Genomic DNA, 20,066 nt, shown 5'->3' with positions numbered 1-20,066 from the left:
TCTTCGTCTTTCATTTTCACAATCTGGGCGACGCTTAAAAATATAATTTATTGATCAATCATTCACATACTCATACAATTTTATTGTCCACTCATTATGATAATTGAAGCTCTTGTTTTTGAAACAGTTTTATTAAGTTAAATATACATTTTCTATCTCAATGGAAGTGAGTAATAATATTTAGCAATTATTGGGTAAGAGGGAATTCACAATTCCGTTGCGACTTCGCATAAATTTCAAATTCATATTTAGTGAGCTGTTTAAACATTTCTCTAGGGGTCTAAGTTGCAGCATTTTGGTTTCTGGGTCTCACATCTTACTTTGCGTTAATATCAATTTGTAACTTAACTATAGTAAATTCAATACAAGTAAAGCTAACAACGTGAATCATTCATCAGCCTAGCACATCATACATATACAATCGTTTCAGGGTTAGTGGATGGGTGGGCAACAATCAGATTGCCTCCACTTCAGCAGGAAAGGGGGTGGGGTTTTTTTTGAGGGGGTTCACAGCTGCAGCAGCTCTATGGCTATGACAGATGAGCTCTCAATGGAATCTCGCTTAGCCTAGTTTGAGTTAGAATTATAGTGGGAGCCTATGCTTAACTAGAATACAACATCAGGTTAACCGACGGTTGGGGCTGGGATGCCACTCAATTATTAATATCAACAAATGGAATCTATGGGCAGCTGATCCTGCTTGATGCTCAGGCGACGGGGGTTCGACTTGTGCCTACCACCACCGCCTCCTCCGCCACCGCCATGGTGAGCAGAACCGGCCACAATGGTGATGCCTCCTCCAAGTCCGCTGGCCGAACTTCCTCCTCCGGTCAGCGTGCTCAAGCTGTTGTTATTGCTGTAGTTGCTGCTGTTAATGGAATTGCCGGAGTTGGTCTTCTCGTTAATACTGGATAGGTTGGGGATGCTGGGCGCCGTCGTCGTGATGGTCAGACCGCCCATGGTGAACGAAGCGCCGTGCTTGTTGTTGTTCAGCGGCTCTAGCTCGCTGGCCAGCACGCCGTTGGGTATGGAATGGGAGCGTATTTGCAGGCGGCCCGAATCCAGCGATTCATCGCTCGCCGGATCCAGGTGATCCACCGAGGCGGCAGAGGCGATCCGCTGGATAAAGCTGGTCGAGAGCGTGCGATCCGCAAAGGATGCATTCACACCGCCCAGGCCGGGACAGCTCTTGGCGCTCTTCGTGTACTCGGACTTGAGCTCGTCCAGCTGCTTGGCGCTGCACAGCGGCGTGTCCACGTCGTAGGTGTTGTTGAACAACGTGTAGTCCACCTCGTACTCGCCGGTCTCCTTGCGGAAGGACACCACATTCACGAAGCGATGGCCCCACAGCACCTCCGATGGCAGGTAGCTGCTCCTGGCCTGCGTGGTCATGCCCGTGGATTCGATGACACCCTCTGAAATGGTTCATTCATTAGTTTACATCTCTTGAAAGTGGGTATAGACAAACTTACCCAGCATAACCACCACTTCGAAGCGTTCCTTCAGCATATCCGAGGCGGAGAGCATGTACAGTGGACTGTTCCTATCGATCTTGTGCACAATGGTCGTGGGCCAGATGAACATCAGCCGATCCTCTCCCCCATCGGCGCCAATGTGCAGCTCCTGCTGATAGAAGGGCAGCACCTCGCCCTCCTTGGTCACCTTCTTGCGGATGATCTGGGCCCGCACATGGGCCTCGATGATGTGCGACTTGCGCATGTCGCCCACGCGGAACATCAGACATGGCACTCCATCCCGGTGGCAGATCACCGCATTCCGGGAGAAGAGCAGCGTCTGGGCACGCTTCTTGGGGCGCGACAGCTTGGCAAACACAATGCCCACCATGAAGGCCTGAATGAAGACGCCCGTGATGCACTGGATGCACATGGTGAATATCGCCTCTGGACATTCTTCCGTCACAAAGCGATTACCATAGCCAATGGTCGTCTGGGTCTCCACGGAGTACAGGAAGGCGGACATCATGTTGGACACCTGCGTTACGCAGACCGTGTGCGTCATGTTGGCCACCAGATCGGGCGACTGGCGACTGAGATTGGTGTACTCCAGGTCATTGTGCGCATAGGCGATGATCCACCAGATGAACCCGAAGAAGGCCCACGAGAAGACGAAGCTGGCGGCGAAGACAAGTAGCGTCCAGCGCCACTGAGCGTCCACCAGGGTGGTGAAAATGTCCTGGAAGAGAAAACAGATACTCTGTAAGGTTTGAAATGATTATTATTAATATCGTACAGAAATTACCAGAAATTACAAAGTGCTGTGTTTGTTATAAGCAAAAGCTGCAATAGCCTTAAGCTTAAGGTTTGGAATTAAATAGCTTGCACTAGAAACCAGTTAAAAATGGAAACATTTCACAATTCAAATAATGGTTGATAAAATCTCAATACCTTAAAAGTTCGAAATCCCTTTTTTGAAATAACAAAAAAAAATGGTCAAGTTTTGTAAATTTTGTATGGATTTTTAAGCATCAATATTGTATTATACAAGTATTTTCACTGACTGTAAGTATCAAAATTATCAAAAACAACTAATAAATTAATTAATTTTAAATTTCAACAAATATTTATAGAGTTTACACATTTTAGTAAGCAGTTTACAGCTTCAAATTCCTCAAAAAATATATCTATAAAAAATAAAATTATGGAGTTCCGCGTGAGAAGCACAAATCAATTTACATAATTGCCGCCAAAGTCTTGCTACCAGCGTTATGCAAGCCGGCGAGAGGAGGCTAAATATAGCACGCAAATCGAACGCAAGTGGGCCGGCGACTAGATATAGCCACGCACTGCCACGCCCCGTAACTCCCTCCGCCCACCGCTCACCTGCAGATAGCGCCGCCGCCTTTTGGCCACATTGCCCTGCACAACGTTGCACTCGCCGTGCTTGAAGACCACACGTTTTCGCACACGCCGCGAACTGAAGCGTGTCTGCCGGTACCTGAAACGGAACGTGAAGATACAGATTGACACATTAATATGGCACATAAATAGATGAAAGTGTTTTTATTGGGTAAGGATTCGATTGCGGATTTTGCCTTCAAATACAGTGCAGCTCTTATCTATTGCGGACGGATTTATACAACCTTCAAGGTGCTCACAAAGGCTATCCATATTTGAGTAGTCTATTTGCATTTACGATAAGAACTTTCTTATTTGTAGAGCTGTTTTGTGTCTGGACAACATTTCCTTATCAGGCACTAGCCTTTAAGCTTACAAATGCAATTGGAACCTAAGTAAGAGTTTGGTTTGACTAAACTCATTATTATCATTTATAAGAGCTATAAAAACAATATTATTTTTGAACTGTATGACTGACTTTAGGTATAAATAAATACACCCACAATTGAATCACAATTAAAAAATGTATAAAAAAGATCACGCGTTATCGAGAATGACTACAATAAGGTCTGAAAGTTAAATATACTTTTTCAACCTTGGATGGTTTAACTTTGAAACACACCCACTATAACAATAATAAGAAGAACTGAACCGAGCACAATGCACACAAAAGGCAAGAGAGATTATAGTCCGCTCTTTGTTCGGATTGATAAAGGATGGCAACAACAGGAAGTCAAAAGACAAAAAACCACTGACGTTTGTCTCCACCATTCTCACCGATAATACCAATATGTTGTTATCGGCTATGCGACTATCTGATTAATTTACCAAATCATAGCTTGGAGCAAAATGCTCGAAAAGCACACTATAAACACCAGACCAATATAGAGCAGCATGAGGAGCACTTGGCGATTATCAATTCGGGTACCAGGGTTACGCAGCCACCTATATCACTTTGAATACCCTAGAAAGTTTGGGTGCTATAAATTTTTAAGACTAACACTGAGATCACCACCGATTATTAGGTTTGAATACTATTGTTTCACTGGTATCACCATGGAATGTTTGGGAAGTGTTGATACCACGAGTACCAGAAATCCAAGGGATCACTGAGATCACTTTATAGAGCACTTTTGGATTAATAATTTCTGATACTACGAGTACCAGGGATCCACTAGACCACCATTGGAAAGCTTATTAAGGGGCCGTAGTCGATTTAGTACTGAGAGAAGACTAATTGTCGTCTTTGAAAGTCATGCTCTGGATCGAAAGTAACTGTATTAATCGCAAACTGTAGGCACTCTCCCCCGAGCAGCTGACTTTTGCAGTTTTCGTTTCACTTTGCCTTACATTGATATTTACATGTTCGTTTATATTTCGTATTCGTTTCATTTACACACATTATCAGGCCACTTTGCTTTGTGCACTGAAATCCGCTAGAACAAATGCAAAAGTCCCCACGCGCATTGGGGAACTGAGCTTTAAAGCGATTATCAATTGTTTTAAGTGGAGCTTGAGCAAATCAAAATAGGTGAAATCCAGTAAATTCGAGGGTGAGAGGTGGCGATAAGGAGGAACTAATGGCGTGGTGGAATCAAAAACAGATTGGGTGGCTTGAGACGAATGGATTCGGAATGACAATTTGTACGGCATCAATCATTCCCAATAAGTAATTTTTGTTGTTCGTTATTTTCATAAAAATATTTAAAATATTTGATTGTGAAATTTAGGACAACGCAAATCAAATAAAATGATCACAAAATATCTGTAATAGTTAGGATTCGCCTAAGATTTATTTAAAGTTTCAAACCAATAGATAACAAAAACTAACATAGAACTATTATTTAAGGAATAAACTATGTATAAAAGGAACATACTAGAAAATAGGTTTATCAAACTATGAGCAATGAGTGTTGTTAACTTAAATGAATAATATTTTTTCAACGTATCGATAAGAAATCTAACTGAATCATTAAAATTATCATAGTTGCTGATTAATAACATCTTAAGATTTGTTTTCAATATGTCATCAAAATTAAAATATAACACTCTAATTTGAATGTTTATGAACCACTGTAATCTGCAAAACAACATCAAGCACCATCTTTTAAATTATTTTGTACGTCAACTGATAAGAAATAAGATTGCTTAACACAAATCCTATATATACACCAAAAAAGTCAATGGAAATTTTAATTTGCGTCATAGAAATGATTGATACAACATGTACAATGTACAACCCCATTAACAATAAATAAAATCAATAAAACATAAATGTAAGAGAAATTCGCAGGACAAAGATATCTCCCAGATGAAACTCAATAGAAATTCGTAGAAATCTCCGGGCGACAACAGTGCCATTAGAGTTCATTAGTTTAAATCTGACGTTTGGCTCATGCAAATAAACCGGCTCACAGAGAGTGCCTCATTGTTATTGTTATTGTTTTGTTTATAATCGTTTTTTCCTTTTTTTTTGGTTGCCAAATGCAATACCTGGGGGAAAAACCGGTTGGCGTCGAAGGGGCGAAGTAAAACAAGTTCAATGGAACGGGCGACACATACGAACTAATGCGTCAACTCAACTCCCAACGGGCATGATATCAGCTGATGTTTTAGATTTCCACAGATAGGGAAGTGAGTGAGAAAATGGCAGGCCAACAATGTTTTATTACATTTAGGGGCTATCTAACTAACAGAGGCCAGATAAGCGGTCCTTGGGTTATGGCCAGCAATTAAAGCTCAGCCTGTGAGATAATCGAGGCAATTGAAATAAAAACTTCAAAACAGAACTAACCTTGGCCAATATGAACTCGGAAAAGGTGGAGGGCTGGAGGTGATGCCCCTTTCAGTTCTTTCAATAGTATTTCAAATAGCAATTCAATCACCTGGCCAATGGCCAACAAATTGTTTAACGGACTAATGCAATTGGGCCATCTGGTATTGCAAATCTATGTATCGAAGGTGCAAATAGTTGACCATGGTCATGATCATAATCAGAACGGATCGGTTGAGGTCGTGTAGCAACAGCATTGACGTCATTGATCTGGCTCGGATCTTTTTATGGCCCAGAGGAAATGCATTCTGGGGAGTACTTTATGGCACCCCATACATATTAACAATTATATATCGTACTTATAGACAACGTGTTGCAATTGCCGTCCATAAATCAAGCTGAGACAGCCAGACAATTTTACAGTACGTTTCGTAATCGAAAGGCGACTTGAATTCAAACTAATTCCGGAACCCCCATCAAGCTTAAACAGTAATGATTCCATACTTCCAAGTAATCCTTTTAATACTCTAAGTTATGTTAAGTCCAATGCATTTATTTACTGCTGATTCACCTGTACAAAACGTACTGTACCTGCATATTTCCTCATTTCTTTTGCTTTGCCAAAATTAAAATTAAATTGGCAAAAGTGAGGAGAATAATTATGAATCTGCATATATGCGCCAAAAGTTGTCAACAGACCACTTGGCCACTCAGCGGCATCGTGAACATTTCTTACCAAAGAACAAACACAAAAGATTGAAGGAGAACAAAACATCCTTTCTTGGGTTTTGTATAAACTTTGATCAAAAAGTTTTATATATAGATCGGATATATATTTTAGCAAAGGTTGCTGTATCGCCAAAGAGCAAATGGAAACGCCTTTCAGGCAAATATTTATGCCATATTCGAGTAAGCATTATAAGACGGAATGCGCAGATGCATATATAGTATCGATATAGATGTAGATATATATTTATGTACATTTGTAGACATGTTTTTATGTATAATACTGAGATCCCAGCGAGTTCAGCTGTTTAAATAACCTTCAAGGGTGACTAGGTAAACGTAAACCATTATAAAACTACGTTAAGTTATGGAAAGTGATCTTTGGACTGCGCAGAACGATACATAAGATCGTGTAGGTACGGAATCGTGAATATATTGTCAAAGAACATTGTTATAGGAAATGTAAGCTGTAGTTTTTTGTAATTAATTCTATAACCACGATTATGCATAAACATAATACTGAGATAGCTATTAATTTCTTGAACCTAGCAAGAACACTTCAATCTTTCCAAAAGATTTTTTATAGAAAAACGTTCTTATGGCTCCCAAAATTTCACGCTCACTTTGATAAACCACACATTTAAGCTCTTAAGTGATCATCTCCGGATGGATCCCCTGAGCGGGGACCGATGATCGATCTTTTCTACCTGAGATTTACCTGAGAAGCTCTTCTCGCCACGACTGCTCGCTGGAATGAGTGGCTCGGTAGACGATCATGGACAGTCGGCTGAAACTGCGACGCAGCTCAGACATCTTGGGGCCTTTGATCGATTGTCCTGGGATCACAAGAGTGCTGTTCAAGCGAACAAGGCAATACTGTTGGTTGCGATTGATTTAATGTACAATGAAGCGTGTGTGAGGTTGTTTTTTGCTTGTTTTTGGCAAAAAACACAGAAAAAAAACGTTTTCTCTTGTTCTAGTTTGTCATTGTTATAAAAATAAAGCACAGGCAATGTTTCAGCAGAAGGCGACGACGAGCCGAACAGCCCAGTAAATCACAAAAACGAGATCTCAGCATTTCGAGGGAGTTCAAACCAAACTCTCGGTTGACAAACTTTCAAATTGGGAAGCCACTTTTCACTATGCCGACTCCACGGTTAATTAACTTGTGAAGCGCGTAGAAATTCACGCTTTTTGTTCTATTTTAATAGAGTTATTGTGTAGTGTTTTTTATTTTCGGTAACGTTTTGTATTGGTTGTGTGTGAACTGCGCGATCGAACAACTTTTTGCCAACTGTTGGCGAGCAAATTGAAATGCGCCCTCGTCGCTGCAAACAAAATTCAGTGTTGATATTAGTCCCCGTACCGCTCCGACCATCAATATACATGTTCTACGCTCACTGACAGCGGACCGAGCTGTTGTTTTTGTTGCTGGCCTGCCGCCTCATTTACTCATTTCACCTAATTACACATGCATGTATGTCTGGTAGCTATAAACAATTGGAATGCCAGTTCCTATTTATCAGATACCACGAACACACACCACCGCACGTGGCTATCTGTTTGCCTCATTAATGGTGTTTGCACCGCGATTGACACATGCCACACCTGATGGATCCCAGTTTTTTTTTATCATAACACCAATTGATCACATATTTGCCCTATTGAAATCGGAATAGAAATAGGTTGTGGGATAGAAGCGCGTTATTATTGTGCGTCAATTATATGTATGGAATTCATTTTCTTACTTGGCGATTTAATTTTGAAACGCAGAAAACGACAGATCGCCAGTGCCAGATATATAGAATATGCTCTGACTTATCCCCCTTGAACCGGTTCGGGCTGCCAATGCTGCTGCCTCGCACTTTGCTCGTTCAAAAATAGCCAGAATTTCCCGCATGGGAAATACCAATAGAGATCGTTCGAAAGTTGAATGAACCAATTTTGGGTTGGAAGCATTTCGCTCTCCTTGGAGTTACTATCTCGAGTGCCCACTGTATTCTATCTAATCTTGGCCAAAAAAATGAACCAAGACTGCTGACCGAGGAAAGGAAAGAACCCGTCTGAGCCAATAAGACCCATGAGTAATTTCTTACAGGGAAAGAGGGCCGACTAAGATTTCCCAAAAGAACTGCCCCTGTTATCAACCATTATCCAGTGACGTCAAGGCTGTGACGCACCTGAGCCGGCAATCGGCACATTTGTAGTCAAGTGTTGATATCGGTGTGAAGATATACAATCTTATAAATATGTCCGGACTTATATGGCGGCGATAACTATGACTAAACGTTTGACTGTCCAAAGGCAGTGTGGTTATTTTTGGTATCAAGTAGTCAGCGAAAGATTTCATAAACTTATAAGAATATCATAAATGTCCAGGTGACTTACTTGGGAATTGAGATAGGACCAGCCTTGAGGGGCATTTAAAAGGTTCACTGACTTAACCTCTGGAAGTATTCTCTCGTTTTTATAATACTAACAAAGTATACTAAAAGAACTTAAAAAATTCCAACTAAATAATATAAAGAGATACTCTGGAAATTTTCATCCCATAATAATTTAAATATTTTAATAGGTCCAAAGATTGGCTTTATAGATAATAAATAAATAAATCGTTTCTGATCAACCAGCCTAGAATTGTTGAATAATAATCTCGTGCCTCGCAACCGATCGCTAAACGTTTATAAACCTCATTATCTGCAGAATTATTCCAGCTAAATCTTAAACGAAAACATTAATTTTAGAGCCTGCAGAGGTATTATTAGCTTTGTAGTCACGCTGGGATCGTGTGTCTTAGGTAAACCAGAGCAAACAAATTGAGCAACCAATTAGCACTTCTATTTATCAACCACAATTTGTTAAGATATTGCCGCCGATGGCGTCTAGTAAGTTTCCACCTTGAATTGCGATCTCAATTAGAGTGCAAATAAAGAAATTAGGCTCTCTTTTTGCTTCACCCGTTCTCAGTAAATACCAAACAGATGTCTCAGTATAAATATTAGCTCTAAAATGTGAAACAGCGGATATTTGCATATGAAGTTATCGGTGAAATGTACATCATTAACTGGAAAAGTATCGGATGTGGCTGTGAATTCGAATGTGTCGCTGTCTGTCATGATTGGCAAGCGTGTTTGGAGTGAGTCATCTCACACATCTCGAGATACACCTGTAAAAATTCCAGCGCCCCAATCAAGCCGAACTCAAAGCCTCAACCTCGATTCCAGGTGCTAATTTGCAGAGAGGCCCCCTTATCATTTGCGATTTCGTTTATCTGGCGTAATCGAGGCCTGCGGCGGCACACTTGTAAATTATACTAAGAAGAGTACACAAGAAATAAGCTGGGTAAATATTATGGCCATGTGACAAACGGGCTGTCTTGTCAGCAGGTTTTTTCGAAAAGGTTGCCCAAGAAATCCCAAAAAAAAAGAGGCTAGAAACGATGAGCATGCGCCGCTTGTTAAGCTAATGATTACACGCTTTCTGCATCCCAAAAATGCCCGGTGTACAGTCTGCGCAAAAGGTGCGACACGACCATCGGCTTTTGGCGCTGGAAAGTGGCTTTTATTGTTGAAAGTTCCAAAATTGGTGGAACATTTATTGCCAATTTATGGCATTGAAGTGAACTGCAAGGCTGCCGACTTTTACTTTTACTGGGAAACAGAGTTTTCTAAATGGCCTACTTGTATTTTCTTGTAAATGTAAAACCATTGCGCATAAAAATTATAGTTCAACGTAATTATAACCAAAATCCTTGTAATAAAACTTTTGGTAGTACTAACACCTTCACATCTTATGCTCTTTGAAGTTAGTTTTTAATTAATATTTAATCAAATAGAATTTGAATAACGCCTAAGCCTTGAACTTATTCGCGGTAACGCTTGAAAATCCCCAGATAAGCAAATTGCTGATATATTTTTTAATGTTGTTTATCTATGGCGGTTAAGACCTAATAGTTATAAATTTTGGCCAAAACAAATAGACCGCAAGCTTTATAAATTGAACAAACAAAGGAGCGTGCAGCGAACTCGAATATCTTAAGGTTTTAAACAGGTAGAAATCCTTTGGCAAGCCCAGATTGTTTTCTTTTTGTCGTCTGTGGCATATCGCCAAATTGGTAAATAAATGCACGTTAAGCATTTCATACCGTCCTCCATTTTATTCATAAAGGTAAATGCCGGCATTTAAATTCCGCTGGCGAACCCCACACGGAAAAAAAAATTGATTAGATATAATGATCTATATATCTTATAAGATGATATACTATACTTTCAGTTACATATGCTCAAACATTTTAATATAATATTAAAAATAGTCATATTTTGCTAGAAGGATCATTGGTCAAATGCCGAAGTATAATGATATAGGGTTATTTCTGATCTTGTTTTTTTCTGTGTAGATGGGTGCGAGGGGGACAGGGTCACCCGGCTTCCTGTGTGAGAGAGCGAGGGAGGAAGAGAGCTCCCTGCGTGGGATCACAATCAGATGTGCCACTCTTATATGCCGACAGCAGCAGCTGATGCAGCATTTAATTATAAGAGTTCGGTTGCCATGCCATGCTCATTATATATGCCTTTGTTTTGTTTTATTTTGCTTTTTTTTTTTTTGGCCATACTGTACTCTATATGCCTCATATACATATATAGTGCCCCCTGCTATATCTACATATATCTCATTCCCATGTGGATGCGTCGCCTTGCTCTCTGTCACAAGTTCACTCTGCTCCCGAGTTCAATGCAAACAAACTAGTTTTGTTGCCACTTGTTGTGTTTCTCTTGTGGCGGCAAGCACGTGCTGCTTCTTCTCGTCTTTCAAACAATGCAATTGGAAACCTGTCCATAAGCTGGAAAGCCACATGTGATAAATGAAATCGTTTAGCCAACACTTTACACGGAGCAAAAAGATGTTTCTTTAAGAGGATGACATGTGGGAATTTTGTATCTTTGAGATACCTTTAGAAATAAACTTAACATGAGTCATCAATCTGATTTTGGATATTCCTCATCGTTTCTATTACCCTTGCTTTAGGGGTTCGACAAATTCACTTGATCATCTTAAATAAAGTTTAAATATATTTTAATAATGTTATTATTTCTAAAAAATTTTACATTTGGATCTATTGAATTTCAAATAAGAAATTAAGGTTATAACTTAAAGCTATTAAGGCTGGTTTTACTAAGTGGGGTTGCTCCCAAGCTCTCCCTCTGTATATCAGACAAGATATTTTCTGATTTATTAATATTGTGAATGATGATGATGACACTTAAGAACTTTTTCAGACACTACTCTTGAATTTTTCATTTGAAAACAAAAGAGATTCTTCTGGAAACCTTATAGCATCCCCAATACCAACTGCTCTAGTATTTTACAAGATATTTTAAGATTTATTAATATTTTGATGATGATGAAACTTAAGAACTTTTTCAGACACTACTCTTGAATATTTCATTTGAAAACAAAAAAGATTCTTTTGGAAACCTTATAGCATCCTCAATACCAACTGCTCTAGTATTTGACAAGATATTTTAAGATTTATTAATATTTTGAGTGATGATGATGAAACTTAAGAACTTCTTTATACACTACTCTTGAATTTTTCATATGAAAACAAAAGAGATTCTTTTGGAAACCTTATAGCATCCCCAATACCAACTGCTCTAGTATTTTAGATGTGTTTTGGTGAGTGTGCTTAGGCCACTACCAACTTACTCGTACATGGCGTCCACGAGATCGCGCTCCCAGGTCATCAGGCGCTTCATTATGGCCGAAAGGAGTTTCGTGGTGTTATCGTAATGGACTCTAGGATTTAAATCTGGGTCTGGGTTTTCGAAACTTTGCACTGGCGGGCGAGGCACGCGCTGCTGCGTTGTGTAACGTGTATTAAGCTATGTAAATTGCTGCTGTTTCTGCCGCGATTCGGCGCTCTCTGTTTTGTTTTTATGCGATGGCGATGGCGATGGCAGCAACTGAAATGTAACGGCAACAGCGGCGTCGGCAGAAATGTTGAGTTGACAGCTCCTCCACACGGCGAAAGCAACAAAAACAAATGTTCGCGGCAACCTTGGCTACAGTTGTTGTTGCTATTATATTATATTTATAATTTTGCTATTTTGTTGTAGTTGTTTTGGTTGTTTTATTACAATTATAATGATTGAAAACAAAAGATTCGAGCACTTTTCAAATTAACTTTAATACTGTTGACGAAGCGGATGACGTTATCGTTGGATAAACTCTCGTGTGTGTGTGTTAGTGTGTACTGTGAGGCAGGTTTCGGTTGTGGTTTTTATTTTAGCAAACTTTTTTTTATGTATTTTCGATAAATTTTTGCAGGGTGTTTTTTCTCCCTTCGGAATAATTTTTTTTTTAGCTCTTTATCACAAATGCGTTCTTTTCGTGGTGGGAAAGGCGAAAATGGTTTTTATTTTGAAGTAAACAAAGGCGAGCATAATTTTGTATTTAATATTCAGGTATTTTTGGAGCTAATGTGTGGCACTTTGCGGCTAACGGTAAACATTAAACAATTGTAGAACTGTGTGTAACGGTGTCTTTTAAAGCACTGAGCAATGTTGTGGCACGAAAAGCGTTTTAAATAGCTCTCTGCTGCGCCACCGGGGATCTTGCAACGTGCGAGAGAGAGACGGAGACGGAGACGGAGAGCACGCGGCCAAAGTGAGCGAGCGAGAGCGCGGCGCAGGTGTATAACTTTCTGCGAAGACGGCTGAACTCAAACTGAAATGTTCGGTTGACAGCTTTGTTGCTTTTTATTATTTTCAGTCTAAAGTGGAAGACGCGATAGCAGCAAGGCAGCCAAGCAGAGCAGCAGAGCAGCAGAGCAAAGGCAAAAGCAAAAACAAACACAGCAGAGTGACAACAGCAACGGCGTGTTGCTAAAATCACACATACGCCCGGCTGGCAAACACTCTCAGGCATGAAATACAACAGCTGATAAATTCAGCTCACTTCTTTTGTGGCGAGAGATTAACGGAAGGAGCTGAGAGGAGAGGGAAAACAGGAGAGAGAGGAAGAGAGAGCGAGAGAGCGGCAGGAAGAACTCTCCTTTCTGCACTGAAAGAATCAGGAGCTCTATATGTCAATAACCTTTTTGAAAAAGGTTGATTCTTTTAGTGCCACGCTGCTTCCCTCTATATCTTTTCTTCTCCAACATTAAGATGTTAAATCATGAGATTTAACCCATATAAACTGTTTGCATTTCAAATTAAAATTCTTCAACTTAAGTTTCTTATTATCTCTATTTTTCTCTCTCTGTTTTCCCCCTTAATTCGCCCTTAAATCAAATAATTAACTCTCCGAATTCGCCGCCAGTCCATAAACAGTTACATCGCCATGACAGTCGATCGTTTTAATAAATCGCCAGAGACAAAAGACACTTAAAAAGTATATTCATAAGTCGGAAACTGCTGTGGAGGGGGTAAAAACCGAGTCCGTATGACAATCAAGTTTAAAGATTTTCGCCAATTAACGCGCATATAACTCAATTTATAACTGCAGTTTCATTAGTGCCATGAATGCCGACATGTGTGTAAATATTTATGCATACCAGTGAGCTCTCGTATGTAAGTATATGCATACTATCCACAATATGCGATAATCAAGTCGGGCACGTCTGCTTATTCAATCGCCATTCGTTAGGTGATTAGCGGCCCTCGGAATAGACTCCATATCTCTGGGCCCCCAAAAATAGATTCCACAGTGCATGTGACTCCTGACGAACATCCCGTGAAGAAGTTTCGTTTGCATTGCGACACATTTATAGTCGCCTCTCGATCGCCCTGATACTTGATATCAGCGATACGTCTTTGCACACGACCAGAACTGCCAGTCGTTCTATTTCCAGTACTCTCTGTAATCACCTGACGGACTCATGGAAAAGTCGACAGATGGATCAAGCCCTCAAACACGCTTTTGCTCTCTTCAATTAAGCTCGAGGATCAAATGATTTGTACATATGGACTCGGTATCACTTCGTTGTATTCCTTGCAACTTTACTTCTGCAACTTAGCTATCAAAACTTCAAGTGGTTCCTATTTCTAATATCAGTACTATGTAATCACATGATGTACAAGTCAAAAGATAGATTAATCAGTCAATCAGAACATCTATTCTTTTAGTTTACGTTTGATAATAAAATGGCCTCCGATTTTGGACAGGTCTTCAAGATGTCTATAAAGGCAATATAAGTAACACTTTATCTATTCTAATGACATTTTTGACTTTAAGGCCTGACAACTGATTGAAGTGATGACTGCAAGTTAAAGATTATTTAACTTCCTTATCAAATGAGATACTTAATTGCACGTGACAAATCTGATTAAGTTTTTCTTTTAAAAAGCGTCCAATGTCACATGATGGTATTATATTAAAGGATCGTTTTTTTTTATTTGTATATAGAAAATTAAGATATAATTATTATACACATTGTCTATACACTCACTACATCCTGACTTTCTTTATATTACAGTGTAGTTAGCTTACAGTAAATTACAGTGGATCTACTTAAATGTTAACAAGCGCAGACCTTTAGCTAATGTTAGTATTTACAACTGCTTGTAAAACGATTAAACAATTCCAGTTCTTTCCGTAGAGCAACTTACAACGTTTGAGCGATAATTGGCCGTTCGATCTTGCCCAACCCCATCCCAAGTGGTCACAATCAGCGGGTCGTTGAGCGGTGATTCCGCTGCTACTTATCGAATGAATCTATCATAATAAAAATAATTAATTTCGATGAATCGTGAGCAATCGGCTAGAGGCGCTCGGACAGGCTCGAGTGGCGCACGATCGTCGACCGCGCCAATATTGGCCAAATTAATTGTCGGCGGAAATGAGGCAAAATATCAATCATACGCACCGAGGGCCGCAGACAAAGATTGCGCTCTGCGGAAGAAAGTGTGTCGAATGTGCCGCATGGAACACATACATACGAGTATATCACCATCGAAAGCACTCAATGGCTATTTATAGAAGGTGTCCGCGAGCAGAAAGCATAATTCTCGGCATCCACATGTGTAGGAAATCCCCTCGGATTCTCGGATTCTCGGATTCTTGAGTCTGGCATTCGGCCAATCGAAAAGCGAGTGTGAGCAACTGCGGCCCACCGAGCAGTTAACACGTTTTTAATTAACTTATGGGCAAGTGAATTAGTGGATTGCCAAACCGAAATCGAGAATTCGAGGCTCCGAGGCGCATTATGCAAATTTATGTCAAGGCAGGGGCAGGTGCAAGTCGTTGACTCTCGGTACGCTGTACCCAGTACCCAGTACCCGGTTCTCGGATTTTTGGTTCTCTGGGAGAACGTTCTCATAAACAGATTGGAGTTGCTGCGGCATTAGTGCTCGGCAATCGGGTAAACAAATACGCGTAATGTCAGGGGCGTTCATTTGGGCACAGTTAGATCTACATACAAGACGCAGAATCGCAGAAAACAAGACTCCATACCCAATTAAGGCAGCCAGTATCTGTAGCTGAAACTGTATCTGAATCTGTAACACACGCTGAGCCAGAAGCAACAGGCGGAAATAATATTTAATTGTCCACCCACTGTCGGCGCTCAAATCAAAATAATTCAATTTTGTCATTTCAGCCAATCAAGTCAAAAGGTTTATCTCGCTCTAGTGACTCGATTCTCGGTGCTCTGTTCTCGGTTCTCCATTCTCGGTTCACCATTCTGAGTGCGACCAACTGACCAACAGACGTCACCTCCATTTGCATATCAAAATAACCTATAAGTCGCAGCTATCAATGGACGGGTATACGTTTGACAAAAAGGCAAGAGCAAAATTCCCCACAGAATCCAGTCAAGGGGAAGTGCACCAAATGCTGTTTGTTTATCGACAACACATTGCCATCGAGATGTGTGGGCACGGATATATTTGTAAACGACCACTTGCATGACTGCAGATTCTTGGAAACTTCGAACTACGATTTTTATAGGCATACATTTGTGTTATTCACAAACAGTACTATTTAAACTTATTAGTTTAGTTATACAGAGCGCAACTAAGAAAGTCTTGGAAACTGTTACGCAACTTATATGTTAAAAGATGGAATGTACTGAGCTATTTGATCCACAAGCCACTGTGTCAAAAATGTACAGACATTTTTAGTTATTTAACAAATTTTAATGGTTAGAATCCTATAAATCCAAGAATACAACATTATAAAAAAAGAAAATAATAATTTCAAACTACTACTAACTAAGATATTCAAATATTAAATATTGATCATTTAAATACACCTTATAATTGGAATCATCTAACTGCTGAGTTAATAAGAAATGTCTAATATGTTTATTCTGTTCGCTAATAGAGCTGGCTAATAATAACAAGTATCCATCAATATTGGTTTAAAAATAGCGAGCAGACATTATTGATTTTTAAATAGCAAGGAGACAATAATGCCGTCTTTCTGTTATGGTTTCGAAATGAAAGAAACAACCTTGTTTCCCAAAACCGCAAGCAACATGGCGTATGAGTAATGCTATATTACTCATACGCCGGGTTGGCCAAGACATAAGAGAGATCTTATCCCACTCACCTGGTAAGTGGACCGGGGGATTCGCTAACGGCTTTGATGGATCGACGGATTTGCCGGTGGAAGCTGCCCAAGATGGACTCCTTGCGGGAAAGTTGAGTGCCACTGCCGCTGGACTCGCCACCGGTGGAATTAATATTGGAGGCATAGGTGGAGGTGCGCTTGTAGATTTCCTCTGGGCAGACCGCCACCTGCTCCACTATAACTCCAGGACTTGTGGCTGCCACCAGTTGATCCACATTGAGGGGCGTGGTCTCCTTGGAGTCGTTGTTATTACTACTGCTGCCGCCCATCTTGACTATAATGGCCTTATCCTTCTCCTCGGGCAACAGTTTCGCCCAGGCATTCTCGCCCACTAGTTCCGACTTATCCACTATCATTTTTGGCATTGACTAGTTACGTCTAATAGTTTAAATTAACTGGCTGCACTGCGATATCTTTGGTATATGTATATGTCCTCGAGTTGTCGCCGACTTTGTGGTAAAGTAATCGTTATAAGGGGAAATTTGAATAGCTATTGAGGGCGCGTTTCTTTTGCAGTCTGCAACGGTGCGAGCCAATCATGGATGATTCTTTGCTGGCGGCCACGTTGTTATCTGCAACCAAAACGGAACACGAATGCGGATTAGACCTCAGTTTACAAGCACATATATTGGTATCAAACATCTGGGGGGCAAACCTGGACATTGTCACACCGCCCACATCTCATTATTAAGTTCACACTTCTTAACGTCTTTTATCTCCCGCTTCCCGCTTTCAATCTTTTTAGCACACTTAACAAAGCCCTAAAGTTCGTATCATTTTGTGGTTAGCCAATTCGTGAATTGTACTTCGCAAACTGCGGTTTTAAGTTTATTATCGTTATCATCCCGTCTGGGGGTGCTTGGCTCGACTGGGACCAACTGGCGTTATAGTGGTCCATAGCTCTATGAATTATTAGAAAAATTTGCTACAGCTATGCTATAATTGGTGCAGTTTCCAGTGAGAAATATATCTATAGATTTCAAGATTTCAATGGAATATTTTCGGTCTGGGGGAGTATGGCAGACTGTCTTGTTTGCCCACATAAAAGTTATGGGTTTGTTAGTTATAAATAATATATTACATTAGAAATACTCAGCGTTTTTACTGTTTATAAACAAAACAAGTCAAACTATGTTTACTATTAATTTTATGAATACACAAACAATTAGTTTATCATAATTTGCGTTGATTGTGGAAATGTTTTGATTGAAACAGTTATTTGTGTATTACTTTACTTTCTTTTTACATCAGTTTTCTTTATTTTTTTTAAAAACAATGCTTTGAAAAACACCGAACAACATTATAATCTTAATTATTTCACCTTTTTTAACCAGTCAAATTTTATTTAGTTTTCTCTTAGCAAAAAATGGTTAGGAATATACTGAATAATAATGGTTTTTTTATTAATTATACTTTTCAACCAATAAGCTTATATTTTTTTCTCTTGTCAATAAACTAGGAAAACTATTTGTAAAGTTTTTCTTTTCAATTTTCTGTTCACACTTAGAACAATTAAAAAAAGCACAATATTAATTTTGATTACAAAATGTTCAATGACACATTTTAAGCTAATCAGCATTAAAAGTTTTATACACAATTTCAATTTCCATAAGCACTTGCAAGTTCTGACTCATGTTAGGGTTCAAGTAAACTGTATTTCTCTGATTTTTCGCACTGAATATCCTGCTGTTTTGACCAGAGTTTCCCCACTGCGCTCTAATATTTTTAGAACAATTTTGGCTTTCAATATTTAGGATGAATAAATATTTCCAAAATACACTGTCTCGGATATTGTTTATAAAGTGAGATGACGGCCAATGCTTATGCTTATAGAATGTATGAGCGATAATTTGTAGCATGTTTTTGTTGGAATATTTCCATAATTTCATATTTAAGCGCTGAGCTTTTTTTTATGCAAATTAAGTGCCGTCAACATTTTATTTTGGGGTTCTCTCGTCTGAGGTGCGAGAGACCATAAACGGGAAACACGTTAATATAACTAACAACAATGACAGCAGGGCTAACAAGCCGTTTTCACTCGAGAGTTTCCCCACAAATGTTTGATATTATTTGTATTATATTTTAAAACTGTACCCACACAATTATTGAGTTCCGCTGGGATTTTAGTTCTGTTGATTACGCGAATTCTTGGTGTTATCACGCTCGAAACGCCCGCGACTTTCGTTCGAAACTTTGGAAATTTCGAACTGCCAACCGCGAACCGCGCGATTTTCAAAGTGGACCTGCTGTGGACGAGACGCGTTGGAGACTGGCGATTTATTTTGGTTTTGATTTGGAATTCGGTCTGTTATTTTCGCTTTTCTGCTTTTGCTTTTGCTGCTCTGCTTTGCTCGCGCACGCATGCGCAAAACGTGGGAACAAAAGTGCGAGAGTGATGGCAGGTGGGTGGTGGTGGGGGTGGCAATTGAAGAAGAGCTATTACCGTTTGTTTTTACTTAAATGTTTTTTTTTTTATATTTTGCCTTTTGTTTTGCGCCACCGTTGTGAACGAGCGGCGTTCGCAAATTGACTTGGCGCTCGAGTGCGCGTTGCCTGTTTTATTATCCAAAAGCGAGCAGCAACAACAGACGCCGCAGCAGCAGCAGCAGCAGCCGCCGCAGCAGCAGCAACGACAACAAGCACGACCGGTAGCGTCATCTAGCACACATAATTTTTTTTTTTTTATCGAGTTGCCTGAACGAGGCGTCGCTGCTGCGTCGGCGTTTGCTTCGTTGCTGCTTGTTTTGTGCTTTTGCTTTGCTTTACAGCATTGCCAAATCTGTCATAAGGTCGCCGGCTGCGCTGCCGCTGCGCTGCTGACTAACAGATGTTGGCGCCATGTGATTGCCGGCAGAAGTTCGCCGGAGAAAGCGAAGAGCGAGGGGAAGCATGGAGGAGAAGGAGAGCGAACGAGGGGCAGCGCGAAAGACAACAGGTGGGAAATCCTTTAATGCAGAAAGAGAATTAAAGATGTCTGCTTGGCAGGAAATGCGCAAAAGCAAGAAAAGATCCCTATCGATAACAAGGCGTACTCTGGATTTCTTAAAAGGGGGTAATAGATCAATGAATACTAAGTAAAAATTATGATATTTTATTTTTTATTTAAGTATTCTTTTATTATTAAATATCAATTTGTTTAA

The 20,066-nt window shown here is 40.0% G+C and overlaps 1 protein-coding gene across 14 annotated transcripts; it reads right to left on the bottom strand.

The window, feature by feature from the left end:
* Positions 1 to 29: 29 nt before the first annotated feature.
* On the bottom strand, positions 30 to 19,432 carry LOC119550824 (G protein-activated inward rectifier potassium channel 3). Of its 14 annotated transcripts, none has more exons than XM_037859772.1 (5): positions 19,025 to 19,432; positions 16,906 to 17,498; positions 2,841 to 2,955; positions 1,473 to 2,214; positions 30 to 1,415 (listed from the first exon to the last, which is right to left on the bottom strand). In XM_037859772.1, exons 2-5 carry the CDS (start codon positions 17,289 to 17,291, stop codon positions 667 to 669), a joined length of 1,992 nt encoding a protein of 663 aa, XP_037715700.1. In that variant the 5' UTR covers positions 17,292 to 17,498; positions 19,025 to 19,432; the 3' UTR covers positions 30 to 666. The 14 variants fall into 14 exon arrangements, with proteins under 14 accessions (XP_037715700.1, XP_037715709.1, XP_037715743.1 ...); XM_037859781.1 differs by having other exon boundaries at positions 1,473 to 2,193; positions 19,025 to 19,430; XM_037859815.1 differs by lacking the exons at positions 16,906 to 17,498; positions 19,025 to 19,432 and adding an exon at positions 12,061 to 13,069.
* Positions 19,433 to 20,066: the final 634 nt, after the last annotated feature.

Source organism: Drosophila subpulchrella, chromosome 3R (genome assembly GCF_014743375.2).
Source record: "Drosophila subpulchrella strain 33 F10 #4 breed RU33 chromosome 3R, RU_Dsub_v1.1 Primary Assembly, whole genome shotgun sequence".
NCBI classification, from domain to species: domain Eukaryota; kingdom Metazoa; phylum Arthropoda; class Insecta; order Diptera; family Drosophilidae; genus Drosophila; species Drosophila subpulchrella.
This window is presented reverse-complemented; position numbering and strand designations above follow the sequence as displayed.